Here is a 12,922-nt window from a genome sequence, read left to right on the forward strand (position 1 = left end):
TCTACTTTACTTCTACTCTACTACCTTACCCTCCTGTTACCCAACCTACCCCCCCAAAGATCTCTCCCTTATCCTCTCCCCCAACCCTTTCCCCTTGCCCTCTTGTTTCTATCTGCATTTAGAAGATGCTAATCTCTTCTGTAGGATTGGGTTCATTTGTTTTTATTTTCAGTTATGATGGGGAAAAGAGGATGAAAGAGGGGCTCAGGGAATGAATGGGGGTGGTGTTATGATGGGAAGGATCATTGACCAAGGGAAGACAGTACAACTCAACTCTCATTTTTATTCTGTTTTCTCTGCCAGGGATCTTTGATCTTTGGACTAGAAAGCACAGAATAAAAATGGCTTTCAACCCAAGATAAGTAGGCAGATAACAGGAGAACATTTTAATGAGGGTGAGTCACTTGTCCCAGAAGAACCGTATGCCCAGGTACTGAAAGAACAGGCCAATGTAATTACTAAGCCCCTATTGGCATTCCGGAGAACAGGATAAGTTAGCCCCAGGCTGGAGAAGAGCAAATGTACCAAATTTCAAATAAGAGAAGCCTACCTGCCAATCATGGGTCAATGGGCTTGATTGCAATTCTTGATAAACATCTCCCACATATTCTTGAAGGGACAGTTTGTGAACATTTAGAAAAGGGAGTGTTTAATCAGAGAAAGCTAGCATGATGTCTTCACAAACAGGCCATGACAGATTGGCTGTTGATTGATAGATGAGGGGGGTACTGGAAATAAAAGTTTACCTAGATTTTAGCAAAGCATTTGCCCAACTTGTTCATGTTGTGTGTGTGGACAGTATGGAAAGATGTGAGCTTTTCTCCCCCACTTAATAGTATTTTATTTTTTCCAGTTACACATAAAGGTAGTTTGCAGTATTCACTTTTACAAGATTTTGAGTTCCAAACTTTTTTTCTCCCTCCCTAAGATGGCATGCAAGCTGATATAGGCTCTTCATGTACAATCATATCAAACTTATTTCCACATTAGTCATGTTGTGAAAGAAGAATCAGAACAAAAGGGAAAAACCATAAGAAAGAAAAAGAGAGAGAAAGTAGTGTGTTTCTCTCTGCATTCAGACTCCATAGTTCTTCCTCTGGATGTAGAGAGCATTTTCCATGAGTCCTTTGGAATTGTCTTAGATCATTGTATTGCTGAGAAAAGCTAAATCTATCAAAGTTGGTCATCGCATAATGTTGCTGTTACTGGGGCACAACCCTTTACAGTTAGATGAATTTGGAAAGGGTGAGATGGCAACATCCAAAGAACAGTCCATGGTGGGGACTCCTCGAAGTCTCCTTAGACTCCTTATGTCTCCTATAAAAAGTCCTCCAAGGAGCACTCCAGGGACCTGAACTCTGTTCTTCAATGTTTTAGCTAGGAAGCTCTGGGGGGAAGGGGGCCAAGTCACCTGCAAGTTCACATAATCTTTGGCTGCATTAAAAAGGGTTCTTATCCAGAATTCACAAGCCAAGGGTCTTGCCATTTTGGAATGCCCTGGGCAGGCCATGTCGGGAGTAAATGGGCTCAGGCCATTGATGAGCTGGAGACTGGCCAGAGAAGAGCAACCAAGCATGAGGAGGGAACAGGCTGAAATAATTTAGCTTGAAGAAAAGATGATTTGAGGGTGAGGGAAGGGGATCATTAAGGGATGACAGGGTCTGAAAGGCACAGCCATCATGTGATGTCTTCACGTACTTGGGAGGCTGGCCTATGAATCTGTCAATCAACAAGCACTTTTTAAGTCAGGGCTAAGAGAGGGAGGACTTTGTTCCTAGCCTCCTAAGATCCATCCCAACTCCAGACCGAATCCACCACAGGTAGTATGCTTGGGCCCTAGTCCAATCTCTGTAGGCTTCTAGGGCCCTGAGAACTGGAACCTCTAGAAATCCTTGATTCTCATCCCAGTCTCTATGGGGCATAGTACTTATGGTCTTCTTCATGCCAGGCTATGATTTAGTAGAAGAGAAAAAGCCCTGCCATCCTTGGCAATTGCTGCCACCTAGGCTTGACATTTGACCCTAAGTTTACCTCTCTGGGCCTCAGTTTTTCCATAGGTAATGCTGGGGGGGGGGGGTGAGCAAGATGATCTCTGAAGGCTGTCCTAGGTCTAGCATTCAAAGAGGAAGAAGAAGATTTTCTAGGTGCATTACAATTAGGGGCAGAGACTAGATTTGCAGTCAATAGAGCTAGGTTCAAATCCTGTTTATCTCTTATGTGTGTGTGTGTGTGTGTGTGTGTGTGTGTGTGTGTGACTTCAGATAAGTCAGTTGATCTCTCTGGGCCTCATTTTTCTCATTGGTAATCCAAGAAGGTTGGATTAAGTGATCTCTAAGGTCCCTTCCAGCTCCCCTTCTTTGATCCCATAATTTTCTATGAGGTTTCCTTCAAGGCTCAGCTCCTGAAAGCTTTTCTGTAGTAATTACTGTTCTCTTCCCCTCCTTCAGTTATTGTAGATATACTGAACTATTTGCATGTTGCTGCTCCCCCCTCCTCCCTGCAGAATGTAAGCTCCTGGAGGACAAGAACTCTTTCCCTTTTTTGGTGCTTTGTTGGATTAAATTAGTTTGCTGGGATCACTTAACTGTTCAAAGCTTCTGGGGTCATTGCTGGTAGGTTTTGTCCCCATCTAATTATCCACAGATGTGGAAAAGAAGAAAAGAAGCCACTGCTGCCTGGCAGAACTCTCTGGGAGTGGTGGGACTTAGGGCACTGAACCAAGTTCTACCACTAGCTACAATAACAGTCAATGTCTTATTTCCCCCAGAACCAATTGTTATATTGCTCTGACCTGTGAATACATGACCACAATATGATGCCTTTCAGACAAAACCCCAAAGGTAAGTCCCTTGACTCCTGCCTCTCAGGTCTCTATCCCTTTTTTTCAGGCCTCTGCCCCTCTCCTTTGCTTTCTGAGAATGTCTCAGCTGAGAGGGCTGGGCTGAAAATGCCATGCTAAGCTCGATGCCCAACCACCTAAGCTAGAGGACATTGCTCTGATTGAGACATTGCTGAAGTGTCCTCACTGTCTACTAGCACAGACTGAGGCAGTCTGTGGGACTCCATGTCCCATAACCTTATACTTCATGGCCACCTCCCTGGCCGAGGATGTTATCATTCCAGTCTGGTGATTGGGGCATGAAGCCTGGGACCTGTGGATTCTTTGCTTCTCCCCACTAAGGCTGCCCCAGATCAGGAGGCCATCCCCTGGCTCCAGCAGGACTCTTGTCTCCCCTCTAATGCATGGCACCCTGGGGCCACCTCTGTCCCCACCCATTACGTTACAGAAGCCCACCTTGGTAACTTTGAAGTGCAGCTGCCTATTTTAATTCACACCCTGGAGTTCCATTGTCTGCATCATCATCCTTGTCCGTCTTAGATAATAGGCTCCCTAATTGCCAAGGACCATGTCTCCTTCCCTCCCTAGCTCTGTGCATAGCTCAGGACTTCTAGCCACAGTGGTGATACTGCTGCTGAAACTTTGCCAGTGACTCATTTTACAGATTTGGCTAAAACCATGGCCCACTCTGGATGCCATTTTTTTTCTCTAATGGGGCTAGGTGGAAAGAATCTTTGGGCTACATATATTCTCTAGAATGGAGATGGGCAAAACCCTGCCTCCATTTCTGTCCCTGGAGTAGACAGTAGACATAGTTGTTACAGATAAAGGCTGAACTTGGGTATAACTGAGAAACAGGAAGGAAGACCTTAGTCTCCAACTGTAACTATTGGTTTGAGCAAAGATCACCTTGGTTTCCTATATTCATTTATGTCTATCAGTGAGCAGGGCTAATACTTGGAATACTTGAAAGGACCAAGTGTAGGACAATTTTAGAATTACTGAATATTGTCTCACACACACACACACACATACGATGATGATGGCCCAGGCTAAATAAAGCTAGCAGATGGTTATCTTTCATACAGATGAAGAGGACCCTCCAAACAAATGGGCTCATCAGCCTTGCCTATTGAGGGATATTTATCCAGTTCATCCTTACCCATGACATTGTCACTTCTCTTCTCCCCCTACCCCATTTTCCTTTGGAAAGTAGCTATCTGTACTTTCTTTATAGGACATCCTCAATCCAGAGAAGATGATCGAAAAAACATCACCAAACAAATGAAAGTTCGAACCATCATCAAAGATGACGACAGCTGGATTCGCAAACCCGATGATACAGAAGGCCAGACCATGTGAGTAGTCTAGAGAAATTCCTGGTTGTAACTCTGGAATGCAGCAGCCCCCAGTAGCTCTCTGCCTGAATGAAGTGGGGAAGGAATGGAAAAGGGCAGGAAGGAAAGGGGCCCTGATAAAGAAGGTGAGACAGACCTAGTTTGGCCAAGAGCCAGGTCCTAACTATTAAGCCAATGTCAAGCCCAGGGCAGTGTAGCGGGGGAGACTCAGAGCTTTAGGTATGATCATCGCTGACTCCTTGTGCCCCACATCCCTGGTTGTCCTTGAATACCTTTTTTCTCTGTCCTAAGGGTAGCTAGAGACCTTTTCTCTTACTTTCAGGTGGTCAACGTAGCAAGCTTCCTGACTCTTGACTTAATGGTAGTTGAACTGTCAGATATCTTAAGTCAGTTCCCATATTCTTTGTCACTTATTCACCCTGTAGCTAGAACGAGGAAGGAAGAGTTCCTATCAGTGTGCCCAGAGGCTGAAGTACTTAGTGGCAGAGGGTTGCAACTGGGGAGAGAGAATACTGGCTGGCTCTATGAGACAGACTTGGGCCAATAACATGGGGTGGGAACATGGGATAAAGGTAGATTTGCTTTCCTTTCTGGGAAGTAGCTCCAAGGAGGACACTATTGCCTAGGCCCTTCAGCAAATTTTCTCTTTTCCCCCAGAGAGTTACCTCCAGTTACCTCTACCAGCGAGGAGCACTGTTCAGCTGAACCTCCACTCATAAAACCCCAGAAGGACAGGTATGATAAAGGCACCTTTCCAAACTCCTTTGCTGATTCTCCGTTGAGGCAGGGGCATGGCCCACTATGTAGAGAGTAGCCCTCTCATCTAGCCTAGCACTTCTCACCACACACAGGTGGTAGAAATGTAAGGGATAAGGATGTTTTTGAGAGCCCTCTGGGAAGTAGGGTCAGATGCTACAAGAAAAGTGATGTGGATATCTGTGACATTCAATGTATTTCTGGGCATTGTAGGAGATTATCACTCACTGGAACATAGTCAATTCCTTCCTGCCATTGTTACACCCGAATAATGGGCTTGATCAGCCAGTGATCATAGACAGTGGTGGATATTCCATTCTAGGGAGAAGATTTTCTCTGTTAGCCCATGTCTGCTGCCCTACCTTTGAAAGGAGGTGGGCTGTGTAAAGAGGAAATTAGACATATCAGAAGACCCTGAGTAAATAATTGGCTCTACCATTTAGCAGCTGTTGGATCTTGGGCAAGTCATTTTCCCTTCCTTGGGCCTCAGTTTTCCTCTTTTGTAAAATGGGATGTCTCTATGCCCAGACGCTTGTGCACTGTCATCTGACCAACTTAGGTTCTTCTCCCTTCACTGTCCTTGCCTGGCCTCCCTGTTGCAATTGAAACTGGCATCTCCTAACTTGTTTTTTCTCTCTGTGCAGGCCTCCAGCTCCTAGGCCTTCATCAGGCTACATTATCAGGTGGGTGTTAACAGGCAGGAGAGCTGGAAACAGGGATTGGTGGGACTCTGGGTGCTTGCCAAGGCCAGTGATGGACTCTAGCCTAGAGGTTGATAGCATACTTAGTGAGATCATTCCTTATCTCCCAACTGGAATTTTTAGACAAAGGAAACAAGAGAGTCAAGTTTGGGGTAACTGACCCCTAAGAAGTACATTTGGAACTTTAGAAGAAAGTAGTATTCACCACCTGACTGGGGACCTCATCTGTGATAGGCCCATTGCAAAATGGTCTGCCTGAGAAAAGTTTTCTCAGAAAGCTCCTTCAAGGCCTAGAAAGTCAACTTCTAATAAAACCAGAGATGGGAACAAGGTTGCTGGTCAGGAAGCAACCTGGATCCTCAGCAGACACTTTCCAGGGAGGAAAATACAAGGAGGGGAAGGGAATCCTTTTGTAAGTAAAACCCCTGAGATGGAGGGATCCAAGATGGACCTACCATCCCCCCAGGGTGCATTGTGCCAGGCGGCTGTGAGATTGGCTCTAGTTAGGCAAAAAGCCAAGCCATAGAAAAAGCAGGTCTCTCTCAATGAGTTTGATAAGAACTTTGTCAAACTTGAAGAGATGTCCTTTCTAGAATGCATAGGCAGGCCTGCTTACCACCCTTGTAAGGAGTGGCTTCACCTCTCTGGCAAACCTGTCCCAGCTCACCTCCAGGATCATGTCAGCTGTGCTTTCCTTCAATGGATTTCTTCTATACCTGCTCTAAGTCATTTTGGGCACTAATGGTATGTCTCCTCCTTGGGTTCATACAGGGGCGTGTTCACCAAGCCCGTGGACAGCACATCTCTGCTGCAGACTCACTACCCGGCTACTTTCGAAGCCCCCAAAAGGTTGGTCTGGTTGGAGGCATTAGAGGAAGCCTCATCAAAGAACACATACTATAAGTACCAAGTGGTCTTGCTACTCATGGCCAGCATGGCCTTCTGTGTGCCCTGCCAAGGGCTGCTTCCCAGTTCAGCCAGCAGCTATTAAGTATAGAGTGGAGGGAACAGGGAGGGGAAGCAGCCAACAGCATCTTGGAGCTATGCTAAATCTTTACAAACTAATTTAAGTGGAGTCAGATTGATTGTATTTTAGGAATTAAGCAGCCAGCTTCCCTCTTCACCCCCTCCTTTTCACACACATAGGCTTGAGATAGATTTGGAGACATTCTGAGACTTACAAAACTATAATTGGGCATCTCTCTCTCTTGTCACAACAGTGAAGGTGTGGGTACAGGTAGCAGCTAGTCCTCCTTCTGGCCAGGACTGATCTGGCCAGAGGAAAGATGATGCAGATGGTGGCATTGCTGGCTATTGCTGTGAGGAGCTCAGTCAGTCAGTCAACTAACAAACATTTATTAAGCACCTACTGTGTGGGTGCTTAGCACTATGCTAGATGCTGGATCCCAAATCTGGGACCCTTCCTTGTACCCAGAATCCTCTTCTGAGCATTTTATTGGTTCCTCACAGCATCCCTATAATAATTGTGCCTATAGTAATAGCTGATATCTAACCTGAGATTCCCAAAGGGCTTCACATAGAAACTTCACAGAGAAAGTAGATACTCCTTTCGCTGGTGCTAATAGCTTTCCTCCTACAACACATACAGATGACTTATTTGATGGATTACTGAGTTGTTGGGGGCCCATCGGTTCCTCCTCTAGCAGCCATCCTCCTGGTGATGAGCCTGTGTAAACATAGCTAAGGCTGGTCCTCAGAAAACAGGGTACCTTATCTCCATAGCTCAGGCCTTCAGGGCTTGAAGCTCCACCCAGTGAGCCACGTATCCTCCCTGAGGCACCTCAGTGGAGCCACACACATAATAGTTCATGTTTCTATAGCACTGTATGGTTTACCAAGTGCTACCTCCAAAATGGGTCTGGTCAGAGAGACATCTCATACTTAGTCTTTGGGAAAGAGCTGTCAATATGAATTTCAACAATCCTACAGCCCACCCCCTAGGCTCAGGGGAAGCCCAAGACCACCATCCACAAAAGGCTGAGCTGAGAGCCTTGTTGGCACTCTCTTCCATGAGCCTGGCCGAGTCTGAAAGTAAAGAGTAAGGGGGAGAGACTGTCTCAGTTCCATCTGTGGATCTGATAAACCGAACTTTCAGTTGTTTGGGACCTTGGACAGCTCCACCAGCCTGCAGCTATTGCTTTTCCAGATCTATAGTTCCAGTAAAACCTGCCCCTGCCAGCCTGACCCAGCTCTCGGCCTCTGGCTACAAAGTCAGTCCTGATGACTACAACAAGAAGATGTGAGTGTGCTTCAGGACTGACCCTCTTTTCTTTTTCTTGTGGGCCAGCACTAGAAGGCACCTTAGAGGTCACCACTTGGTATACGATATCTAGGGGTCAGAGGCCAGGGTTCTGATTCTGTTTCAGCCACTCACTTAGATGTGTGTCTTTAGGCAAGTCATGTCCCTTCTGCAGGGCTCTGTTTCTTCACCTGTAAATCAGGGATGATAATTATTGTCCCTTGAGCATGGCATTTGGCTAATATTTGCATAGCACTCTATTATTAATGGGGCAGCTGGCTCACCTGGAGTCAGTAAGACCTAAATGTAGAAATTACCTCAGATTCTAGCTTGGGACCCTGGGCAAGTCATTTAACTGCTGGCTGCCTTAGTTTCCTCATCTGTAAAATAGGTATAATAATAGCACCTACCTGTCAGTGTTGTTGTGAGCATCTAATGAAGCTATGTTTGTACAGCACTTTGCAGACCTTGAAATGCTAATCAATTCTAGTTAGTATTATTAGCATTATTTTTAGTCCAGTTGTCTCATTAACTGGCTCATCAAGGTTGAAGCAACATGACTTGCCAGAGTTGTAGAACTCAGAGTAAAACTAGATGAAGCTTTCTTCCTATTGGGTTTGGCTTCATTCCACCATAAGTCACTGAGGGGCCTTGGAAGTTCCTACCCCTCCTAAGAACTCATGAAAAATGCCATCTCCCTCCAGATAGAGAACTTACTGACTTGGTAGAGATTGAAACAGTGTAGAAATGGTGGGGGGGGGGACCTTAGGCCTCGAGGCCACATGTGGCCTTGAGGCCATAGGTTCCCCACCCCTGACCTAACCTCTGTCTGCCTCAGTTTTCTCACTTGTAAAAAGGGTATAATAATGCTACCTCCCTTACAGGGTTGTTGTGAGGATGAAATGCAATCATAATTGTACAGCACAGTGCCTGGCACATAGCAAGCCCTTTATAAATGTTAGCTATCATCATTCTTATTATGAATCAGTTTATGAGTAGGTTAAATCAATCTGGCTCTATAAAGCAAGGCCTAGTTCACAGAAGGCCTCAAATAGCAGGTAGAGCAGTTTGGAATCCATATTTAAAGACCTTTTTCTTCTTGTGTAGAGTGCCCTACAGTATCAGACACAGCCCCTCGGATGGGACTGATAGTGCCTTAGATTTTCCTGTTGATCAGCAGCAAAGAAGATATGCTGGCTAGAAAGGCTGGAGGAGGGGCCTCTCCCACTTTCGCTTCCTCTCTAGAGTAGCCCAGGAAATTTGACCTTAGTTCCATTGGGCAGCGTGCCTCATAGTGTCCCCTCTTGGGACCAGCAGGTGGGATTTTCCTTAGCCAGGTGGTGGATGGTGCCGTACTCTTGGATACTGGGGGTGACACCTAAGAAGCTCAGCTTCTCATTACAATGCTCCTACGTACTCACCTGTGTGACCTTGGCTAACTTACCCCTCTTGGGCCTTACCTAGCTCTTCTGTAAAACTAGGGGGACTGGCTAGTACACCAAACCTCTTCAAGCCTCAGGTTCCATGATTGTCTGCTGTCTTCTGAATGTCCCACCTCTGGTTAGCTACAGAACCTACTTGACTTAACTGGGATTCTTATGATCTCCTTGCTCTGATGCCATATCACATCCATACACTTGGTATAAAGAAGAAGCCCCTGCTGGATGCAGGAGGGATCCATTCTAGGGAATCCTAAATGCCAATGGTATCCAAGAAGCAAATACCCCAAGTCTGGAAGGTGCCCAGTAGGTGCCAGCCTGCATTGGAAGAGGCTGTTTACTCACTAAGAGCATCCTATGCTAATAAAATCACAGTCCAGTTAAAAAACCTGTCAGATCTCCCAGAAACTTAGATTTAGGGCTTGGAAATCATCTATTCTAACCCTTCTCACTTTACAGATGAGGAAACGGGTTTGGGGGAGCAATTACTAGGAATGGGATTTAACCCCGGGTTCTCTGACTCCAAATCTGTTGCAGTTCCCCCCACCCATTGTATTACTAGTGTGTAAATATGAGAGGTGATGGAAAGAGATCTGGGCAATGGGGGGGTCCCCTCTATACAGGCTCTCTTGTTCTCCCTTCTCATTTCCCATTCCCCTAAACAATTTCCCAGCTAATGAGGCTGATTTTATTCAGACATGAATGTGATTGAAAGGTATCTCAGTGTGGTGTGAAGCCCTAGAAGTGATCCCAGGCTTTCTTCTTAGCTGTCTTGGTCAGAGGCTAGTCATCTCACTTCTTAGCTTCAATTCCCTTGTCTGCACTCCCGGCCCGGCATGGTGATGGTTGGAAGAGTAGAGGTGATCCTGAAAGGCCTTTTTGAACTCGAGTTGTGGGGATGGCCCCCAGTGTTCTCCCTCAGGAAGAATTGAACTCTTAGCAAGTTATAGTGGTGAGGGACCCCTTCTCCCTGCTTCCCTGATTGAAACAGGGATGGGCTGGGTTGAGTATTGGCACCCCTTGCTCTTTCATACAAGCCACCCAGTATCCTAAGCTGCTCCAAAGCCAAACAGCCTTCAGCCAGAAGCCAGGTGGGCCATGTGTCCCCATGGGAGGTATGGGTAGAGCCCTGGCCTCTGGTCTCCCCCCTGGCTGTTCCCTTCCCATTCCCTGCCCTTCTCTGAGAAGGAAGGGTGTTGTGGTAGATAATCCTCTGGCCTTGGAGTCAGGAAGCCTTGCTTCAGACTCTGGTCCCTATTTGTGACCCTCCTCTCTGAGTCTTGGTTTCCTCATCTTTAAAATGGTGCTCACAATAACACCTACCTTATATGGGGAATAAGCACACAGTAAAGATTTCATAAATGCTTACTGACTGATTGAGTAATGTCTATAAAGGGCTTTACAAAGCCTTAAAGGCAATGACAGCTAACTTTGGGGGTTTCTACACCAAACAGACAAGCCTCTTTTATTGGTAGAGGAGAGGCTAGAAAGTCACTTCCATAGGCTGAGGGCAGTCTTGAAGGAGGTGGTTGGAAGAAGATGCCTTTTAGCTATGAACCTTGGTGGGGATGGGCTGAGGGCAGTGAGTGAGCCCTCTCCCTTTTTGGCCCTGGGACTGAATCACCTAAGCCTTGAGTTCCCAAAGGGACAGGGAGCTGTCCAGCATGGGGAGCTTCTGAACAGGGTCTTCCCCATACAAGGGAGCATGATAAGAAGGAAGAGGGCCCCTTCTGAGAACCCAGAGTGGAATGTGAAGCTGCTTCTGGGTTGGCCTTCTGCTTTAAAAGAAAAGAGGCCAGGCGGCTAGGTGGTTCAGTGAATAGAGCACCAGCCTTGGAGTCAGGAGGACCTGAGATCAAATCTGGCCTCAGACACTTAACAGAAAACTAGCCATGTGACCTTGGGCAAGTCACTTAACCCCAATTGCCTTACCTTCCCTCCTCCAAAAAAGCAAAAAGAAAAATCGAAAGAAAGAAATAAAGAAAAGAGTCTGAGTACATGAGGGAGATGTGTGGCACAGTGACCCCTTGTATCTCTTACTAAGAATATCTTTGTGTTACTGCCTTGAAGGGTTGAAGTTGTGGAGGATAAGGCCTCTCCTGAAAGGACTCAGACCCTGCCATCTTTGTCAAGACAGCTCTTCGGCTTCACCAGGTAGTGGTTTCCCATTTGTTTTGATATATGCTTTGCCCTTACCTCCCCTGCCAGCCTCAGTTTCCCTAAGAGCAATGGGCTTTAGAGGGTCCTCCTTCCATCTCTTGCTGAGGCAGCAACCTTAACTCTCTATCCCTCAGAATAGAGCACAACAGGGGAGAGGGGAAGACTTCAGGAGACCTTCAACACTTAGGCCCTTCTGGCTGATTTCTTCTATGCACAGAATCATTTTCTTACACCTCTCATCTAGTCATGAGAGGCAGCATGGCCTGATGGATAGAGAGCAGACCTTGTAGTCTGAAAATCCTGAGCACAAGGCCTGTCCTTGCCTGCCACATTCTGGCTGCCCTTCCCCAAGGCATGTCACTTCTCAGTGGGCAGTGGACTCTCAAAGATGAGACATTGTAAAGGAGATACAGACCCACTTTGGTAAAGCCAGTGCCCTCCCTATGTGCTTCCTACAACTCTGAAATCACAAGGCTGGGAGCTGGGGCGGGGGGAAGTTACATTCACGGATTTAGAGCTATGTCTGGCCCATCCCCTCATTTGGCAAATGAGGACCCTGAAACCCAGAGAGGTTAGGTGCCTAGCTCAGGTCATATGGCTAGGAAGCTCCTCTATCTCCAAACCCAACCTCCTCATTTGAGAATATGTCTCCTGTCCCCTGATAGAGTCTAAGATCTGAGAGCAGATGGGCCTCCTCTTTCAGCTCCATATCCACCAGAGAGAAGAGGCTTTACTAAGTGTTTTGTAGATCTTCTGTCTTCTCTGGCAGTTTTGCTACCATTGCATTAGACTTAGTGTCCACTTAAAAAATAGAAGTTGACAGTTTATGCATTTCTCTTTTTTGTTCTGTGTACATTGATATGTTGGTGTTCATTGGTGTTTGCTAAATTCATAATGAAAAAGAAAAATTGAAATGAAAAATAATTTTCAAAAAGACTTTCCCCTCTCCTGTGGCTCTTCCTTACAGAGCTGTCTCAAGCTCCAGAGGGGTTTCTTTGTCTCTTCCCGCTCCTGACCTCTGTGCCCTCTTCTCTGCTTCCCAATGGTTTAGGGGCCAGCCAGGCTCCTAATAGCCCCAGTTCCAGCAGCATATGCATGCGGGTTTGTTAAGGGGGTCTGATTCTGCTCTCTCTCTCTCTCTCTCTCTCTCTCTCTCTCTCTCTCTCTCTCTCTCTCTCTCTCTCTCTATCTGTGTGTGTCTGTCTGTCTCTCTCTCTGTCTCTGTCTCTATCTCTGTCTCTCTTTCTCTCTCTGTCTCTCTCTCTGTCTCTGTCTCTATCTCTGTCTCTCTCTCTCTGTCTCTCTCTCTGTCTCTGTCTCTCCCTCTCTGTCTCTCTCTCTGTCTCTCTCTGTCTCTGTCTCTCTCTCTGTCTCTCTCTGTCTCTCCCTCTCTGTCTCTCTGTCTCTCT

General features: G+C 46.4%; 1 protein-coding gene across 1 annotated transcript in view; it reads left to right on the forward strand.

Moving 5' to 3' along the window:
- The window catches only part of LOC138142144 (uncharacterized), a 44,087-nt gene that overhangs the window by 19,859 nt on the left and 11,306 nt on the right, over positions 1-12,922 (forward strand). The window contains exons 2-7 of the mRNA XM_069063124.1: positions 2,768-2,840; positions 4,077-4,197; positions 4,855-4,932; positions 5,598-5,636; positions 6,426-6,503; positions 11,424-11,507. Coding sequence (XP_068919225.1) covers positions 2,813-2,840; positions 4,077-4,197; positions 4,855-4,932; positions 5,598-5,636; positions 6,426-6,503; positions 11,424-11,507 — 428 coding nt within the window. The 5' untranslated portion in view covers positions 2,768-2,812. The remainder of the gene's footprint in view (positions 1-2,767; positions 2,841-4,076; positions 4,198-4,854; positions 4,933-5,597; positions 5,637-6,425; positions 6,504-11,423; positions 11,508-12,922) is intronic.

The sequence above is a fragment of the Petaurus breviceps genome, unplaced genomic scaffold, assembly GCF_028583685.1.
Source record: "Petaurus breviceps papuanus isolate PSGF00001 unplaced genomic scaffold, PetGlider_PUasm1.0 90535, whole genome shotgun sequence".
Lineage (NCBI taxonomy): Eukaryota > Metazoa > Chordata > Mammalia > Diprotodontia > Petauridae > Petaurus > Petaurus breviceps.